Source organism: Microcaecilia unicolor, chromosome 1 (assembly GCF_901765095.1).
Source record: "Microcaecilia unicolor chromosome 1, aMicUni1.1, whole genome shotgun sequence".
In the NCBI taxonomy this organism is placed as follows: domain Eukaryota; kingdom Metazoa; phylum Chordata; class Amphibia; order Gymnophiona; family Siphonopidae; genus Microcaecilia; species Microcaecilia unicolor.
Genome location: NC_044031.1, coordinates 39484220 through 39502309, shown reverse-complemented (window position 1 = coordinate 39502309; position 18090 = coordinate 39484220). Strand labels below are relative to the sequence as shown.

The window sequence follows — 18090 nt, the reverse complement described above, 5'->3', positions numbered from 1 at the left end:
CAGTACTAAAGGCTATTTTTACCGCCGATTTTCTATTTTTCCTATTAATAGTCATGCATTAATGTTGCTTAAGGTGTCCTGTAACCTTGCACCAACCTTGACCTGGAAGGGAGAAGATGGAGCAGAACATCCCTTCTGCTATGCCTGTGGACTCTGAAAAGAAGAGGAGGAACTGTGTTCTGGACCATTCCCCCAGAAATTATGGGGCCCTTTTACTAAGCCGCATTGGCGCGTAAGTGCGTCCTATGTGCATCAATTTGGAGTTACCGCCCAGCTACCGCATGGCCCGGGCAGTAATTTTGTTTTTTAATTTTTATTTTCTTGCGTGCGGCAGAAACCGGGCGGTAATCATCATTCTACGCGCGTAGACGATTACTGCACGGTTACCGCGTGAGACCTTACCGCTAAGTCAATGGGTGGTGGTAAAGTCTCAGACCCAAAATGGGCGCGAGACAATTTTAATTTTGCTGCACGTCCATTTTCACCAAAAATTTTAAAAAGGCCTTTTTTTTACAGGAGCGCTGAAAAATGGATCTGCGTGCGCCCAAAACACGCGCCTATACTATCGCAGCCCATTTTCAGTGCACCTTAGTAAAAGGACCCCTATATCTTTCTACTTTAATGAATTAATTACCTGCTTTTCTAAAAATGCAGTTCACAATAAACATCCAGTGAGAATTCCATTCTGATCCCCTTTCTCAAGTAGCCAGGTCACTGCTATCCTGCAGAAGAATGAAAGGATTTAGAAAAGGTACTTTTTGAAAATCTCAGGATGACGTAAGAAACGGGTGGTTGAGAAACAAGAAAGCATGCTCAAGGAACTGGAAGGGGAAGGGAGCACACTGAATTGTTAATAAGGTCAATCAATTCACGGTTAACCAAAAATACTGGACGGAATCCTTTAAACTCCTTCCTGCTTCCCTACTGTCTGGTGGAGCAGGGCTGCTTTAAAAGCTTAACATTTTAGTGGAGATAGGCCAAAATAAAATCTGGGAAAGGGGAAAAAGGCATAATCCTGAATCCAAAAATAGCAAATTCCAGCGCCTATCTCAAAACCGGCTATTTTGTGGGCGTTCCTGGAGTGCACAGCATTTAACCAGCAAAGGTAACCACATAAATGGGACCACATAAAAGTTTGACCTATCTTTATGCAGTGCCCCACAGCTGGTTAAGTGCTGAATATCGCACTTAGGGGATCGTTCACTAAGCTGCACTTATGTTTTTAGTGCACGCTAAAAATGGGCAAGTGCTAACCGTTAGAGATGACAATGTATTCCTATGGGCTTCTCTAACATTTAGCGTATGCCTATTTTTAGCGCACACTAAAAACATAAGTGCACCTTAGTAAAAGACCCCCTTAAGCAGCTATGGCAGTGGTTCCCAAACCTGGTCCTGGAGGCACCCCAGCCAGTCAGGTTTTCAGGATATCCACAATGATTTTTCACGAGAGCAATTTGCATACAGTGAAGGCAGTGCATGCAAATCTCTCTCGTGAATATTCACTGTGAATATCCTGAAAACCTGACTGGCTGGGGTGCCTCCAGGAAAAGGTTTGGGAACCGCTGAGGGGCGTAGCCAGACTTCGGCGGGAGGGGGGTCCAGAGCCCGAGGTGAGGGGGCACATTTTAGCCCCCCCCCCCCAGGCGCCGCCAACCCCCCCCGCCACTTTTGACCCCCCCCCTCCCGCAGCCGCCAACCTTCCCCTGCCAGGTACCTTTGCTGATGGGGTTCCCCAACCCCCACCAGCCGAAGTCCCCTTCAGCGCTGGTGTCTGAGTCTGGTGCGTTCGCTGATCTGGATTCTATTTCTGTGAGTCCTGAAAGCAGGGGGGCCAGGGCTAAATCTGCGGGGGCCCATGCCCCCGTGGCCCCACCTAGCTACATCCCTGAGCTGAGCTATGGTTTAGCCTGCTCTGTAAACCCAGAAATTCAGTGCCGAAGTCCAAACATGTCTCAGCACTGAACATCCACGCATAAAGCTGGTGGCAGTCAACAAAACGCTGAGCACTACCACTTGAATATCTATCCCTTTGTGAGACCTTTTTTTTTTTAAACTTGAGTTGTTTCTCCTCTTCACTGCTATGCCAATACAAAAGGGAAGATCCTCTTTTTTTTTTTTTTTTTTAATCTCCTGTTCTGATATTCATCCTGCCCTTATTAGCAGAGAAAGCAAGGGTACAGATCTCAGGCCACAGGAGAAAGATGAGAGTTTGAATGCAGGATTGGTTGGTCGTTCTGTTGGTACAGTACAGTCTCAATTATCTGACGTAAATGGAACCGAGCATTTGGATAAATGCTTTGTGGATAAATGAAAAGTTGGATAATAAGGAAAGGGTAACCCCTTGCAAAATACATAGAAAACATTTTTTATGCGAAAAGAACAGGCATTAGAGTATCTGTATTGTAGCTGGGTCCCCCTTCCAGGACCCAGCCGGGCTTGACCCTTTAGCTTCCTTCTTCACCCGACTGTTGCCTTGCTCCACACCACCTTGGCCTGTTCTGGGAACTCTGCACCAGACCCCCTGAGAGCTTGCAGGACTTCCTCCTCTCTCTATTGTTTCCACAGAGGCTCAATTAAGGCAAAACGTTTATAGAAAAAAAACTTTATTTTCTTGCTTCCATTCAGCATAGACACAAAAGGAAAACACCTTACTCCCAGGTGGTTAAGGTTTGCTGCCAAAGTCTCATTCAGGGTTTAAACAGTCCATATAACTTCACTTTAGCCAAAATTACTTCTTTTAGGAAACAGTACATTATCAGAAAGAAAACACAATAGCTTGGTAGGTTGCAGGCTCAGACCTTTTTAGTATGAAACAGTTTACACAGTCTTTCTTACAGCACAGCTACACAGCTTTGGTCCCACCTGGTTCAGACTGGAGTTTCAATTTGTGCCCAGCCCTCTTTCTCTCCCAGGGGCTGCACCTGTTTCCTCTTTAGTAGAGATCTCCCCCAGTGCCTCAGTCTCTCTCCTCTGGTCTTCCACCAGTCTCTCCAAGGCACAGCTAGCCACCCTCTGACAGCAGCTTTTCGGGTTTGAGCCAGAGCTCCAATCTCCATCTGTTCCTCCCCTAGTCCTTCAGTAACCTCCATTTTATCCTCCTCTCCAACTTCCCCCGCCCCCAACCTCTCCAGCTGGCCCTCATCACCTTCCTCAGAGACCATTTCCCAAACTTCTATCTCCTCCCCTAACTCTTGCACAGCCGGGTGGGGAAGAGAGGGATTCTGGGACTGGTAGTTCCTCCTCTTCTTCCTTAACCCGGCCAACCTCTCTGCCTCCGGTAGCACAGCTTTCTGAATGTGGGTGTTGTGCACATGAAGTCTGCCCCGTTGGGGTTCCCCGGCTGCCTGTACCCCCCCTTCTGTGTGCCTTCCCGGATCCCCTTTCACCTACCCTCTCACAGTATTTAATATACAGTATTGTTTATTAACACTAACCAGCAGCGCGTGAAGCCGGAAAACAGGAAGAGAACCTGCGCACTTCTTAATGGCAACTCAATGATGACAACAGGGGGTGGGGGCGTGTCTGTCGGATATTCCGGATGGTCGGATTAGCGAAGGTCATATAGTCGAGACTGTACTATAACTTTAAGTGAGCTGCATTCCTGACCTGGGGAGGGGGTGATGAAGGCTGAGCTGTATCTTTCCTTGCCATAGTTTACAGAATAAAAGCCTTCAGAGTGAAAAGGTTCAGCATCCCCTGAGATATCAGCCGGATAACTTACCCAGGGAGAATTCTTCAATGCTGAGCACCTTGGTAGCACTCTTGTAAATGTCTCTTGGATGACGTCTTCTATCCTCTGCTGTTTCTTCCTTTTGCTTGTAATCTCTCTGCTTTATGTTTCAGTATCTGCGTAAATGGCATGTGGAACTGTACCGAAGATGCTTGCCCTGAAGTGGCATACTGCCCAGGGGACCTGGTCTATGCTTTCGGGTCATGTCTGCGCACCTGTGAGAACCTGGAGGGAAATATGACGTGCTCTAGTGCTGTTGAGGGCTGCGTGTGTCCTGATGGTACTGTGCTGCTGGTGAGTCTGCTTTTCTCTGTGGTGACTGTCACATCGTTCAAAAAAGACTGGGGGAAGGAGAGGATAAAGGGGAATTCAAAGGACTTATGCAACTGGCAGCGGATGCTGACTGCGCGAATTCTTTATTTACAAATCCATCACCCTCACCTTTTACTAACATTTTACTATAGAAATGTATGTCCTCCTAATTCTCTAAACTTGCATGGCCAAATTTATGCTTTCTGCACAAATTTGTATGCACAATTATTGAATAAGGGCAGTTGTGCACACTGAGTCCTTTTACTAAGGTGTGCTGGAAAATGGGCTGCACTAGTGTAGGCGCGTGTTTTGGGCGCACACAGATCTATTTTTCAGCGCGCCTGTAAAAAATGCCTTAAAAATTTTTTTTGCTAAAAATGGACACGCGGCAAAATAAAAATTGGCGCGCATCCATTTTGGGTCTGAGACCTTACAGCCACCCATTGACTTAGTGGTAAGGTCTCACACGGTAACTGTGCGGTAATCGTCTACACGTGTAGAATGACGATTACCACCTTGCTTCTGCCGCACGCCAGAAAATAAAAATTATTTTCTGGCGCACATAACAGATGCGCCAGGCGGTAAATCCGAATTGACACACGTTGGGCACACGTAGGTGCCTACGTGGCTTAGTAAAAGTGCCCCTCAGCCTTTAAAAAGGTTAATGATAGTTTTGACTCTTTTGAGGGTACTCCCTTACCTATCGAATCTACGGGAACGGAAATGTTGTGACAGACCCAGAAAACAACAGGGCGACTGATCTGCATACTCCAATGTGGAAAACAAAACAAGCAGATCAATGGAGGTAGAGACAAATTTTTATGTATAAAAAAACAAACCAGAATGATGCCCGGTACAGGCCATGTTTCGCCCACACAGTGCAGTTCTGGAGACCGCACCTATGGAAAGCTATAAACAGGATGGAGTCAGTCCAGAGGGCGGCTACGAAATTAGTAAGCGGTCTTGAATGCAAAAACTATAGGGACAGGCTTATGAACCTCAACATGTATACGCTGGAAGAGAGGAGGGAGAGAGGAGACATGATAGAAACATTTAAATATTTCAAGGGCATTTATGTACAGGAAGAGAGCCTTTTTCAAATAAAGGAGAGCTCTGGAATGAGGGGGCATATGACAAAGTTAATAGGGAATAGGCTTCGGAGTAACCTAAGGTGAAATTAGGCCTTACCTGCTAATTTTCTTTCCTCTAGATCCTCCAGACCGTTCAAGATGCTTGGGTTATGCACTCCTACCAGCAGAGGGAGACTGAGAACACTAAAACTTCTTATACAAGTAGCCTGTGCAGACCTTCTACTAACCAGTAAAACAGTAACAAAGCAGAGGAACAAAACACTACCACCTAAACAAAACCACTGAATCCACACTCAGATCCCCTCCCCTTAAGACAGGGGAATTCAACTGCAGATGGCCACAAATGGTACCACAAACTGCCCTTAGTAAAACTCCAGGACCCAAATCACAGGAGCTACTAGAAATATCAGCAACTGAAGTCTAAAGAAAATATCATATTGAACTGTCCAATACACTGGATGGGCTCCTGAACAGTCTGCAGGATCTAGAGGAAAGAAAATTAGCAGGTAAGGCCTAATTTCACCTTCCTCAGCAATCCTCCAGACCGTTCAAGACGCTTGGGACGTACCAAAGCAGTAAACACATCTAAGGGTGGGACCTGTGAACCCAGAGGACAGGACTGCAGCTCCAAAACTGGCATCCTCCCTTGCCTGTACATCCACTCTGTAATGTTTGACAAAAGAATGCAGGGAGGACCACACCGCTGCTCTACAAATGTCCACCGGTGGAACAAAACTATTCTCTGCTCAAGAAGCCGCCATCCCCCTAGTGGAATGTGCCTTGAGCCCCACCGGCACCATATGGCCATGCAATATGTAAGCCGAAAAGGTGGCATCCTTCAACCACCGAGCTATAGATGCCTTAGAAGCAACTGCTCCCTTCTTGGCCCCCCCATGAAGGACAAATAACCTGTCCGAAGACCTGAATTCCTCCGACCTGCGCAAGTAAACCTTCAACACTCTGCACACATCCAATTTCGCCAAACGATGCTGAGAAGCATCCCCCGTCCGGTCCCCCAAGACCGGCAATGAAATCACCTGATTGACATGAAGGAGGATACCACCTTAGGCAAAAACGAAGGGACTGGACGCAGCAAAACCTTTTCCTTAGAAAACCACAGAAACGGAGGCCTACATGAAAGAGCCTGAAGTTCCGAAATCCTGCGAGCCGACGATATAGCTACCAAAAAGACCACCTTCATAGTAAGGTCTTTTATCGAACAAGATTCCAAGGGCTCAAAAGGAGAACCCGCCAAAGAGTCAAGAACGATATTAAGATCCCACTGAGGAACTACCGGCCGCTGAGGAGGACAAAGCAACTTCACCCCCCTCAAAAAACGGACCACATCTGGGGAAGACGCAACCGACCTGCCCTGCACCTTACCCCGAAAACACGCCAAAGCAGCCAGCTGCACCTTCAAAGATGACAATGAAAGGCCCTTCTCAAAACCATCCTGCAAGAAATCTAAAATGCACGACACAGAAGCTGTCGAAGGGACACACGCCCGGTCCCCACACCAATCTTCAAATATGCGCCACACACGCACATAGGCCAAAGACGTTGAACGTTTGCGAGACTGCAGCATCGTCTGAATCACCTGAGGGGAAAACCCTTTCCTTCTCAACCGTTCACTCTCAAGGGCCACACCGTAAGAAAGAACCGAGCCGGATCCGGCATGACAATTGGACCCTGACACAACAGCACCGAGCCCCCCAGCCGCAGAGGCTCGCCTTCTAACAAGCGCATCAGATCCCCGAACCACGGCTGACGCTGCCAATTTGGAGCCACCAACAACACCGGATCCGCATGACATTCTACCCTCTTTAGGACTCGACCTATCAAGGGCCATGGGGGAAACACGTACAGCAACACCTGCTGAGGCCATAGAAGGACCAACACATCAATCCCTTCCGCTCATGGATCCCGACGCCAACTGAAATACCGAGGAACCTGAGCATTCTGTGCCGACGCCATGAGATCCACTACTGGCATTCCCCACTTTAGAACTATCTGGTCGAACACCGACCGGTGCAGAGACCATTCTCCGGGGTCCAACATGTGTCTGCTTAGAAAATCCGTGTTCACGTTGTCCACCTCGGCCACGTGCTCCGCCGAAATCTGCACTAGATGCCTTTCCGCCCAACTCATGAGCAGAGCGGTCTCGATTGCCCACCGTGGACTCTTTGTACCGCCCTGCCAGTTGACATACGCTACCGCTGTCGCATATGTCATGACTCTTACTGCCTTTCCGACCACAACTGAGCGAAACTCCAACTGAGCTAGCTGAATCGCCCTCGTCTCCAACCGTTGACCATCGCCCCTGCGCGGACTGACCGAGACACTGAGCTTCCCAGCCCAGCAGACTGGCATCCGTTACCTGAATCACCCACTGAGGAGGTTCCAACAGCATGCCCTTTTTCAGATGGGCCGAGCACAGCCACCACTGGAGCCTGCGCCGAGGAGCCCCCCTCAATGGCAACCGCAATTCCAAACTGTGTACTGGGGAGACCACCGGGACAACAGAGCCGGCTAAAGCTGATGCATATGCGCCCTGGCCCATGGTACTACCTCTATTGTCGCTGCCATGAGGCCCAGAACCGGAAGGTACATTCGAACCGTCGGACTCTGAACGGACATTAACAGCCGGACCTGCTGCTGAAGAGAGGAGATCTGAGAATCCGGCAGAAAAACACGACCCACTGCCATGTCGAACCGCACTCCCAAGTACTCCAGACTCTGTGATGGGATCAACGACTTTTGACTACATTCACTACCCATCCGAGCGATTCCAGAAACGCGACCACCTGAGCCGTCGCCACAACACTGTGAGCCTGACACTTCACCCGGATCAACCAGTCGTCCAGATACGGATGCACCAGAATGCCCTGCCTCCGCAAAGCCGCTGCTACCACCACCATTATCTTGGAGAAGGTGCGTGGAGCAGTTGCCAGACCAAAATGCAGAGCACAGAACTGAAAGTGCCTCCCTAAAACAGCAAAACAAAGGAAACGCTGATGGGCCTCTCGAATTGGCATGTGCAGATACGCTTCCGTGAGATCCAGTGACGTGAGAAATTCTCCCTGATGAACAGCCACTATGACCGAGCGCAGAGTCTCCATGCGGAAGGATGGCACCTTGAGCGCCCCATTGACCCTCTTGAGATCTAAAATGGGTCGAAACTGGTGCTTCATCTTCGGCACCACAAAGTAAATGGAATAATAACCCATTCCCTGCTCGTGCCGAGGAATGGGTACCACAGCTCCCAACTGGATTAAGCGACCCAGAGTCTCTTGAATAGCCTTTAACTTGACTCGAGAGTGACAAGGAGAGGGAAGAAACAGATCCAGCAGTGGGTGCTCGAACTCGAGTGCATAACCGTCGCGAACTACCTCCAGCACCCACTGATCTGAAGTAATTTGGGTCCACCCCTGATAAAACAGATGAAGGCGCGCCCCGACCTTCACCAGGGGCTGGACCCGCAGACCTTCATAAGGAGGACTTATTACCATTTCCGGCATCTCCGGAGGAGTCCCGACCTCCTCGACGACCCCCTTGAAAGGACTGTGTCTGCTGGAAAAAACGGCTTTTAGAAGGAGATACAAATCTGCCCGGCCTGTACCGCCTCGCGTCCTTAAACCGACCTCTAGCCGAACCACCTCGACTAGCCGCCTTAGGCCGTAACTCCGGCAACCGTGAGACCTTGGTATCCCCAAGACCACTCATCAGTTTATCCAAGTCCTCTCCAAACAACATAGAACCTTTGAAAGGTAGAGAACACAACTTTGCTTTAGAGGCCGCATCTGCCACCCAGCCCCTAAGCCAAAGAGCCCTGCGAGCCATCACCGCCAGAGCCATATTCTTAGCCGAAGCCCTTAGCAAATCATAAAGGGTGTCCGCCAAAAACGAAGACCCCATCTCCAATTTGGCCAGGTCCTGAACCAAATCAGTCCTATCTAACGCAGGCTCATCCAAGAGCTTCTCCGCCCAACGGAAACAAGCTCTGGCTACCAAGCCCCCACACACAGAGGCTTGCAAGGCCAAAGCCGACAAATCAAAGCTGCGCTTCAGAAAGGACTCTAGCTTCCTATCCTGAGGATCCTGTAAGGCTGTACTGCCATCCACCAGAATGGCCGTAGCCTTAGTAACCGCCGTAACCACAGCATCCACAGTAGGTGGTTTCAGCAGGGCCAAATCTTCCGGAGGCAAGGGATACAGCCGCGCCATAGCCCTAGACACCTTACAAGCAGCCTCCGGCACAGAGCATGCCTGAAAAACCATGTCTCTAATGTCTGAATTCATGGGAAAGGAATCCTCTTAACCAAGGGATCTACCTGGGGTCCCTCCGCAGAGGGAGTGGCTGCCGGAGCAAACTTCAAAGTAGAGATCACCTGATCAATGAGCTCTAACAACTCCTCCTTATGAAAAATGCGCACCACTGAAGAATCTTCCCCAGGCCTTAGCCCATCCTGATCCTCAGACTCATCTAAGAGATCCTCCTCTCCTGGGTCACTCCAAACCTCCGACCCAGGCAGAGAAAGTATCTCCATAGGCTCCGAAATATCCACCCGCGGGCGCTTAACTCCCACTGAGCTAGCAGCCTCCAGGGACCAAACAGCCTGAGAGGGGCCAGCTCTCCAGGCATTATACAGAGACCAAACAAACTCAGGGGGGAAACCAGACCCCCCCCCGATGCTGCTGAAGCCCCAACAACACTTCGCTGCTGAAGCCCCAACAACACTTCCTGCAGTCTCTGAGACTGACCCCCCTCGCTCCTGCGGTGGCAGGTCCATCGCGTGATCCACGGCTAAACTAGGCGCGCTTCCCGCGACACACGGGTCCCCTGGCGCCGGTACGGAATGCGCGGCCAAAAGGGCTGTGCTTCCCGCCAAAAATGGCTCCGTCGAGGCCGACCTGGGACGCGCAGCCAAAATGGCCACGTTTCCCGTCAAAACCGGCCCCGCCGTTGCCGGCCCGGAATGTGCGGTCAAATCGCTGCCCAACACCTCCGCTGACTCAGGGGAAAGCACGGGGGGGCAACAGCGCTCACAACGTAGGCTCCCAACAAAATTTAAATTGGCCACCTATCACTTCAACGCCGCGCTTCGCGCAAAACCGACACCTCTCCAGCTTAGACATAATGGCCGTGAACACAATAAAAACAAACAGTTGCTTTGTGCTCTGACAGACTAATAGGCAAAACCGCCTAAGGCAAGAACGCCCTTGAAGACGTTTTATCTCTGGACTGCCACAAGAACGGCCAAAATAGCCGCCTTTTAAAAACGTTTTTTTTTTTTTTTTTTTTTAACCTCGTTGCTGATGCCTAAACGCCTCAAGGGTACAGAACGAGGTTTGTAGCCGAGGTCAAGCAGTCCTCCAGAGGAAGAGCACAGGGGGAGGGACCCGGCCACCCAGGTGTGACACCCCACTGGGAATAAGAAGCCCCTTAGGACTTACACCCTGTAATAGAGATCCAAGTGTGGGTTCTCTAACATTTACAACCCAACCTAGAAACCCCAATCGGGCCTACCAGACTGAGTACACTGCACAGGCTGCACACATCTACCCTCTGCTGAGACTGAGAAAATACTGGTTAGTAGAAGGTCTGCACAGGCTACTTGTATAAGAAGTTTTAGTGTTCTCAGTCTCCCTCTGCTGGTAGGACTGCATAACCCAAGCGTCTTGAACGGTCTGGAGGATTGCTGAGGAAGGAAGTATTATTTCACAGAAAGGGTGGTAGAGGCGTGGAATGGCCTCCCGGTGGAGGTGGTGGAGTCGAGGACTGTTCCAGAATTTAAAAAGGCATGGGATAAGCATGTAGGATCGCCTAGGAACAGGAAGAATTAGGGGTTACAGAGGATGGGCAGACTGGATGGGTCATATGGCCTTTATCTGCCATCATGTTTCTATGTATGTGTTTCTAAAATGGCTAAGAGAAATGTTTATATTAAGGCACTTAAATGCTTATGTTGCTATTAACATAAACATTTATGTAGCCCATTCTGACCCGTTGATAATTTAGATGTTTATTTTTCTACAATGGATGTTCATGCTGCATGTAACCAGAATATAAACATCTATACTTTGTATTGTTTGAATATTTTATTGCTGCAATTGTCTATTGCCTGCAAATAGGTGGGAAAATGTGGGATACAAATGTAACAAATAATAATAATAATTGCTTATGTTTGATGGATTCTTGCTGTACACTGCCTTGAGTGAATTCCTTCAAAAAGGCGGTAAATAAATCCTAAAAAGTACATATTTCTCCACATGTTTTAGAACAAACTTTACATCAGGAGATCCTGTTCTAAAATGCTAGTGGAACTTGAGATTTTCCAGTTTGAACTTCCTTTTTTAACATGCCGCTCCACATGTATTAATAACAAGCATTATTCATATCTGCTCATATTTCTAGAATGACCGGTGTGTTTCTCCAGAAGAGTGCCCTTGCCACCACAATGGCAAACTCTACCACCCCAACGAGACTATTGAAAAGGACTGTAACACTTGGTAAGGAATCGACACCCAGAGCAAGAACTGTGGCTAGTCAGGACTCTTCTGCACCTCAGAACGGCAGGCTGCTTCTATTCCTCATGCAATTCTGGGAACAACAGTTCCTATCGGTTGTGCTACAGACAGTGCTATGATGTACAATAGTAACATAGTAAATGACGACAGATAAAGATCTGTACGGTCCATCCAGTCTGCCCAACAAGAGAAACTCATTTGGGGTTCTTTTCCTGTGTCTTACATGGTGTGCCCTCTTTCGAAAAAGCGTGTAGCATTGGAAAGAGTGAACAGTGCATGCTACCAAAGATATCGCTCCCAAAATTAAAAATAAAAACCTTAGCAAATGAAAATTCTCATAAACGCCTGATATCTGCAACACAACAAAACTAAAGTACATAATGGACATAACACAACTCTTCCGTCATACGATACCCTAATGTGGCTGTGCCACATGAACTTTATCTTACCACACTGGAGTCTGCAAAGGCCTCTCCGGTACTATGTAAGCCACATTGAGCCTACAAATAGGTGGGAAAATGTGGGATACAAATAAATAAAATAAAATACATAAATAAATTATACATGGCATGAGATACTTTATATGTATACCCGAGTTTGAATTACCTTTGCCATGTTCAGGGCACAGACCGTAGAAATCTGCCCAGCACTGTTCTTGTGCTAAAAGTTCTGAAGCTAACGTCGAAGCCCCTTAAAATTTACACTCTAGCCCATCCCTATCTATTCCGTCACGATCAGGGCGTAGACCGTAGAAGTCTGCCCAGCACTGGTTTTGCTTCCCAATTACTGGTGTTGCCACCCAATCTCCACTAAGATTCCACGGACATCTTTACTGTCAGTGTATCATATCACTATTACTGTAATTTAAATTGGCTATTTTCAGGTTTCCTTCAGTGTTGTAATCGTGTATTTTCTGCCGTGCATTTTGGACGTGTGTCAAAAATAGAATGACTGCCTGGGGCATGCGGTAGCCGGGTGGTAATTCTAATTTGACGCATATTGGATGTGCGTAGGTGCCTACATGCCTTAGTAAAAGAGCTTCTAAGTGCCCACAGTTAATCACAGTTGAGGGGGTTTTCTGCTGCATTGAGGGGTGAAGATTGTTTCTTTGTGGGCTGCTGTTTGGCCTTTTCACTGCTGAAGAACTGTCCGATAAGTGATTGCTAACTCTTTGCTGGCATGGCAATGTTTATGAAGATCCTTGAACTGTTTTGTGATTTTTGTGTGCAGTGATTGATTGGAACAGAGTCCTTCAGTAATTTTATCATATTTATGGGCAAACTTGGTTTCTGAGCACACATCACATCCTATATAATAATTTGCACCTCCGACATTCTACGTCTGGATGCCTGGGTTCGTAACATCCATTGCCACTCATTGCTCCGCCCTCACGTCAAAACGTAATGACGTCAGAGGGCGGAACAATGAGGGGGAAGGGAACGCTGGAGGCAAGATGATGTCAGGAGGAGAGAATCACGGGACATCGAAGGGAGGGAGGGAGGGAAGGGGAGGGAAGGGGAGGGCAGGGCAGAGAAGAATTGATGGGCATGGATGGGATGGGAGGACAGTCATAGGAGCCCCGTATAAGAGGCTTGGGGAGGCTAAGCCTCCCCAGCCCAACCGTGACCTTCCCCTGACTGCAGTTCTCGGACGGTCCCTCCGCTTCTTCTTCCCCTCAGCTCCCCGATCGACAGCCCTCCTCTCCGTTCCTCCCCCCTTACTCGTGTTTAACCCTTTTACTTTCAGGTGCAGCGACGGCAGTGAAGAGGACAACACAGCGGGTTCGCCTCCAGCTTCTCCCTTCCCTCACAGTGTCCCGCCTTCTGCGATGATGCATTTCCTGTTTCCGCGAGGGCGGGACACTGTGTGAGGGAAGGGAGAAGCTGTGCTGTCCTCTTCACTGTCGTCGCTGCTCCTGAAATTAAAAGGGTTAAATGTGCGAGGGGGGGGGAGGAATGGAGAGGAGGGCTGTCAGGGAGCTGAGGGAGAGCAGGGAGAATCGCTGGAAATGGATGGAAGGGCAGGGGGAGAGAAGGGATGGCTGGACAGGAGAGGAGGGGAGGGCAGAGGGAGAGAAGAGATCGCTGAACAGGAGGGGAGGGCAGGGAAGAGAGGAGAATTGCTGGACATGGATGGATGGAGGGGAGGGCAGGGGAGAGAGAATTGCTGGACATGGATGATGGAGGGGGCAGGGGAGAGAGCAAATTTGCTGGATATGGATGGATGGAGGACAGGGCAGGGGAGAATGGAGAGTTGCTGGACATGGATGGATGGAGGGGAGGGCAGGGGAGAGAGGAGAATCGCTGGACATGGATGGATGAATGGGGGCAGGGGAGAGAGGAAATTTGCTGGATCTGGGTGGATGGATGGAGGAGAGGGCAGGGGAGAATGGAGAGTTGCTGGACATGGATGGATGGAGGAGAGGGAAGTCAGGAAGGAGATGCACATGGATGGAGGGGAGGGAAGAAGGGAGAAATGCTGGACATGGATTGAGGGGAGGGAATAGAGGAGAAATGCTGGAAATGGATGGAGTCTGCATACTCTTTATCTTTTAAAAGATGCTATAAAAATCACAAAAAAAAAGATTAAAACAAAAAAAAACATAGATAAAACAATCCGTATATCATACCCCTGGAGAATATTACTCATTATACACCCTTCTCAATTATTACTTATCATGACAGAACATTTTTCCTAACGGTTCCCTTAAAAACATAATCGCCATTACATGATAATCTTGCTAGCGCCCGTTTCATTTGTATGAGAAACGGGCCTTTTTTATTAGTTTCTTACATAAATTTTTTTGGACACTATAGTTTGGTATAAGTAGTGGTGTTCCTTTGTTGGCTGCCACCTGGGGCAGTTGACGCTGGGCACCCCTCCCCCCCAGGTGCAGTGTCGTCCGTTCCCCCGGGTGCAGCACAACACCCCCCGGCGCATTATCTCTGTCCCCCCCCCCCCCGGGTGTATTCTTCTTGCCTGATGGGGTGCAGGGAGCAGCTGCATGGCTGTTGGCTCCGCCGGTTCCCTGCTCCCTCTGATGTTACTTCCTGTTCCAGGGCAGAGGGAGCAGGGAACTGGTGGAGCCAACAGCCGCTCCCAGCATCCCTCCTGCAGCGTGCACCCGGGGCGCACCGCCCCCACCGCCCCGCCCTCGGTACGCCGTTGGTTATAAGCAGGGCTTTTTTTGAGGGGGTACTTGGGGGTACTGAGTACTGGTACCTTTTCCATTGTCTGGTAAAATTGACCCATGGACCCCAAGTTTTAATGAAAGAGCTCAAGCTTTACACACCAATTCTGCCTTGTCATAGATTCTGTGTGGCTAGTTGCAGTGATCACCCCACCCCTGAAGGGTGGCCTAGCATTTGAGTACCAGCAGCTTTTTTGTTAGAAAAAACACACTGGTTATAAGTCACCCTGTTTGTTTTAGTTAAGAATATTTGTGCTTGGGTGCATGTAAAAACATCTGTTCCCCTACTATATATACTTTGTTAATGAATATGTATGAGATAGATTTGCATGCATAATACCTCCACTGTATGCAGACCTATGTCATGCATATTCATTATTTCTCACCAAATTATTTTTTACCAATCTCTTAAATAATCACGTAAAATGTAGTTCTCAACTCTAATCAATATGTGCTATCATTATCGATCATAAACAAGTATATCATAAATATTACCTACCTACTGCTTTGTGGGGGATACACCATCCCCTGTGTGTGTTAATAGACATCTTAGTGGTTTACAAAGTAAAAAAAAATCCAGGGGAGCGAAGCTGAACCCACATCTACATGAAGGATAATAATAGAAAAACGAGCAGGGTAAGAACAATAGATCTAATAAAGTTTTTCATATGCTGAATAGCCAACCAGGAGGGTAGGGGATGAGGGGGATGGAAAGAACAGTATGTTTGCTTACAATGCATCATTGTAGCACAACTTGTATTGGTGCAAAAGCTTTGTGGGAGACACACCATGCCATGTGAGTGTTAAGAATAGGGCTGTGACTCCAGGTGAGAATGAAGCATATTTCTCTTTGTAATGGGAAATGATATACTGCCTTTCTGAGGTTTTTGCAACTACATTCAAAGCAGTTTACATATATTCAGGTACTTATTTTGCACCAGGGGCAATGGAGGGGTAAGTGATTTGCCCAGAGTCACAAGGGGCTGCAGTGAGAATTGAACTCAGCTCCCCAGGATCAAAGTCCACTGCACTAACCACTAGGCCACTCCTCCACTAGCAACATTCTGTGTAGAATCTCCAATAGTAGCAACATTCCATGTTCCACTGCATTATCCACTAGGCTACTCCTCTGCTGTGATGAGATGCTGCACTGTTCCTCTGTAAGCTGAGCGGGAGTTCTCCACCTACAGCCCTGCCAGTGGGGGGTGCTGTTTCACTATCACATTTTCAATCATGAGGGACGGGCAAATTCTGCAGGACTCCAGGGAACCTGCCTGTCTCTAGAAACTGAAAACACAATATTGAAGCACCGCCCTCTACTGGCAGCAATGCAGTTGGAGGACTCCTGCTCAGCTTAGAGGGAACAGTGGATGCTGCCCTAGCTGTCCAGTTCTTTTTCAGGGCTAATCCTGGCACACGTTACTGGCGCGCTCATTCAACCTTTCATATAACCCTGAATTGAAGGATGTGTCAGAGCTGCTTTAGGGATTTTCCTTCATTTATATCTGTGGTTCTCATCCCACTCCTCGGGACACAGTCAGCCAGTCAGGTTTTCAGGATATCTACAATGACTATGCATGAGCTAGATTTGAATGCACTACCTTTATTGTATGCAGATCTGTACCTTTAGATTGTAAGCTCTCTTGGGCAGGGACCGTCCTTCCCCATGTTTTAACTTGTACAGCGCTGCGTAACCCTTGTAGCGCTATAGAAATGCTAAGTAGGAGTAGTAGTAGTAGGAGTGGAGGAGTAGCCTAATGGTTAGTGCAGCGGACTTTGATCTTGGGGAACTGAGTTCAATTCCCACTGCAGCTCCTTGTGACTCTGTGCAAGTCACTTAACCCTCCATTGTCCCTGGTACAAAATAAGTACCTGAATATAGGTAAACCATGTTTCCCATTATCCTTTCTGCTACCTCATATACATTCCTTTCCATCTTTCTATGCCAACTTCCCAACGCTCATTTCCTTCTAAACCCAATTCCTCCTATGTTCAACTTACTTATCCGTTAACCCCATTAATTTTGCGTTTACCACAAACTGTATATTCTTCTTCGACTTTGTAATTCTTTATATTGTTACTATGTAAGCCGCATTGAGCCTGCCATGTGTGGGAAAGCGCGGGGTACAAATATAATAAATAAATAAATAAATAAAAAATATTCGTTGTGGGTATCCTGAAAACTTGACTGGCTGGGTATGTCCCGAGGACTGGGTTGAGAATCCCCTGTTTTATATCCATGTCTTGGTCCCTAGAATATACGGATGATCTGCTGGTGTTGCGTGACGACAGAATTCACCAATTGTATCCTGGGACAGAGGCCTTCTGCCGTAAAAGAACCCTCCGTTTGAAGAAATACTCACCCTCTTCCCTGATGGATTCCGTGAGTTTATCCTCATGTCCCCTGAGCTGTTCTTTCTCTTTTTCTGTAGCGTGTGTAAGAACCACCACTGGCAGTGCTCTGACCGCCATTGCTCCGGGGAGTGCCTGGCCACTGGAGACCCACATTATATCACCTTCGATGGGCGATCCTTCACATTCCTAGGGGACTGCGAATATGTGCTGGTGAGGGAGAATGATGGCCTCTTCACTGTCACTGCCGAAAATGTGCCTTGTGGGACCAGTGGCGTCACCTGCACCAAGTCTGTGATCGTGGTGATTGGGAACACAATTGTCCACCTGCTGAGAGGTAAGGAACGCTGCACTGCCAAGCATTGGACAGTGGGGACATCCCATGTAAATGAAATCATCACCACAGAAACAGTGGTGAAGCCAAAGATGAATTATTGGCTTTTAAGTTCTGGAATTTGTTGCCAGAGAATGTGGTAAAGGCGGTTAGCTTAGTAGAGTTTTAAAAAAGTTTGGACGGCTTTCTAAAGGAAAAGTCCATGGACCATTATTAAAATGGACTTGGGGAAACTCCACTGCTTATTTCTGGGATAAGCAGCATAAAATGTTTTGTACTTTTTGGGATCTTTCCAGGTATTTGTGACCTGGATTGGCCACTGTTGGAAACAGGATGTTGGGTTTGATGGACCTTTGGTCTGTCCCATTATGGCAATACTTATGTACTTATAATCAGTGGCGTAGCTAGGTGGGGCGCCAGGGGAGCGGCCGCTGCCCCAAATGGAGTTCTGCTGGCACCGGCGCCTATTTTTTTCACGTCGTGTTGCATTGAAAATGTGCGCCGGCACCAGCAGAAATCAGCTCTTGCGCTGCTTTCGCTCCCCCTGCGCCGT

At 48.2% G+C, this 18090-nt stretch overlaps 1 protein-coding gene across 1 annotated transcript in view; it reads left to right on the top strand.

Annotated features, from left to right (window-relative positions):
• The window catches only part of LOC115465678 (SCO-spondin-like), a 537587-nt gene that overhangs the window by 93076 nt on the left and 426421 nt on the right, over positions 1 to 18090 (top strand). The window contains exons 18-20 of the mRNA XM_030196374.1: positions 3844 to 4024; positions 11549 to 11643; positions 17284 to 17540. Coding sequence (XP_030052234.1) covers positions 3844 to 4024; positions 11549 to 11643; positions 17284 to 17540 — 533 coding nt within the window. The remainder of the gene's footprint in view (positions 1 to 3843; positions 4025 to 11548; positions 11644 to 17283; positions 17541 to 18090) is intronic.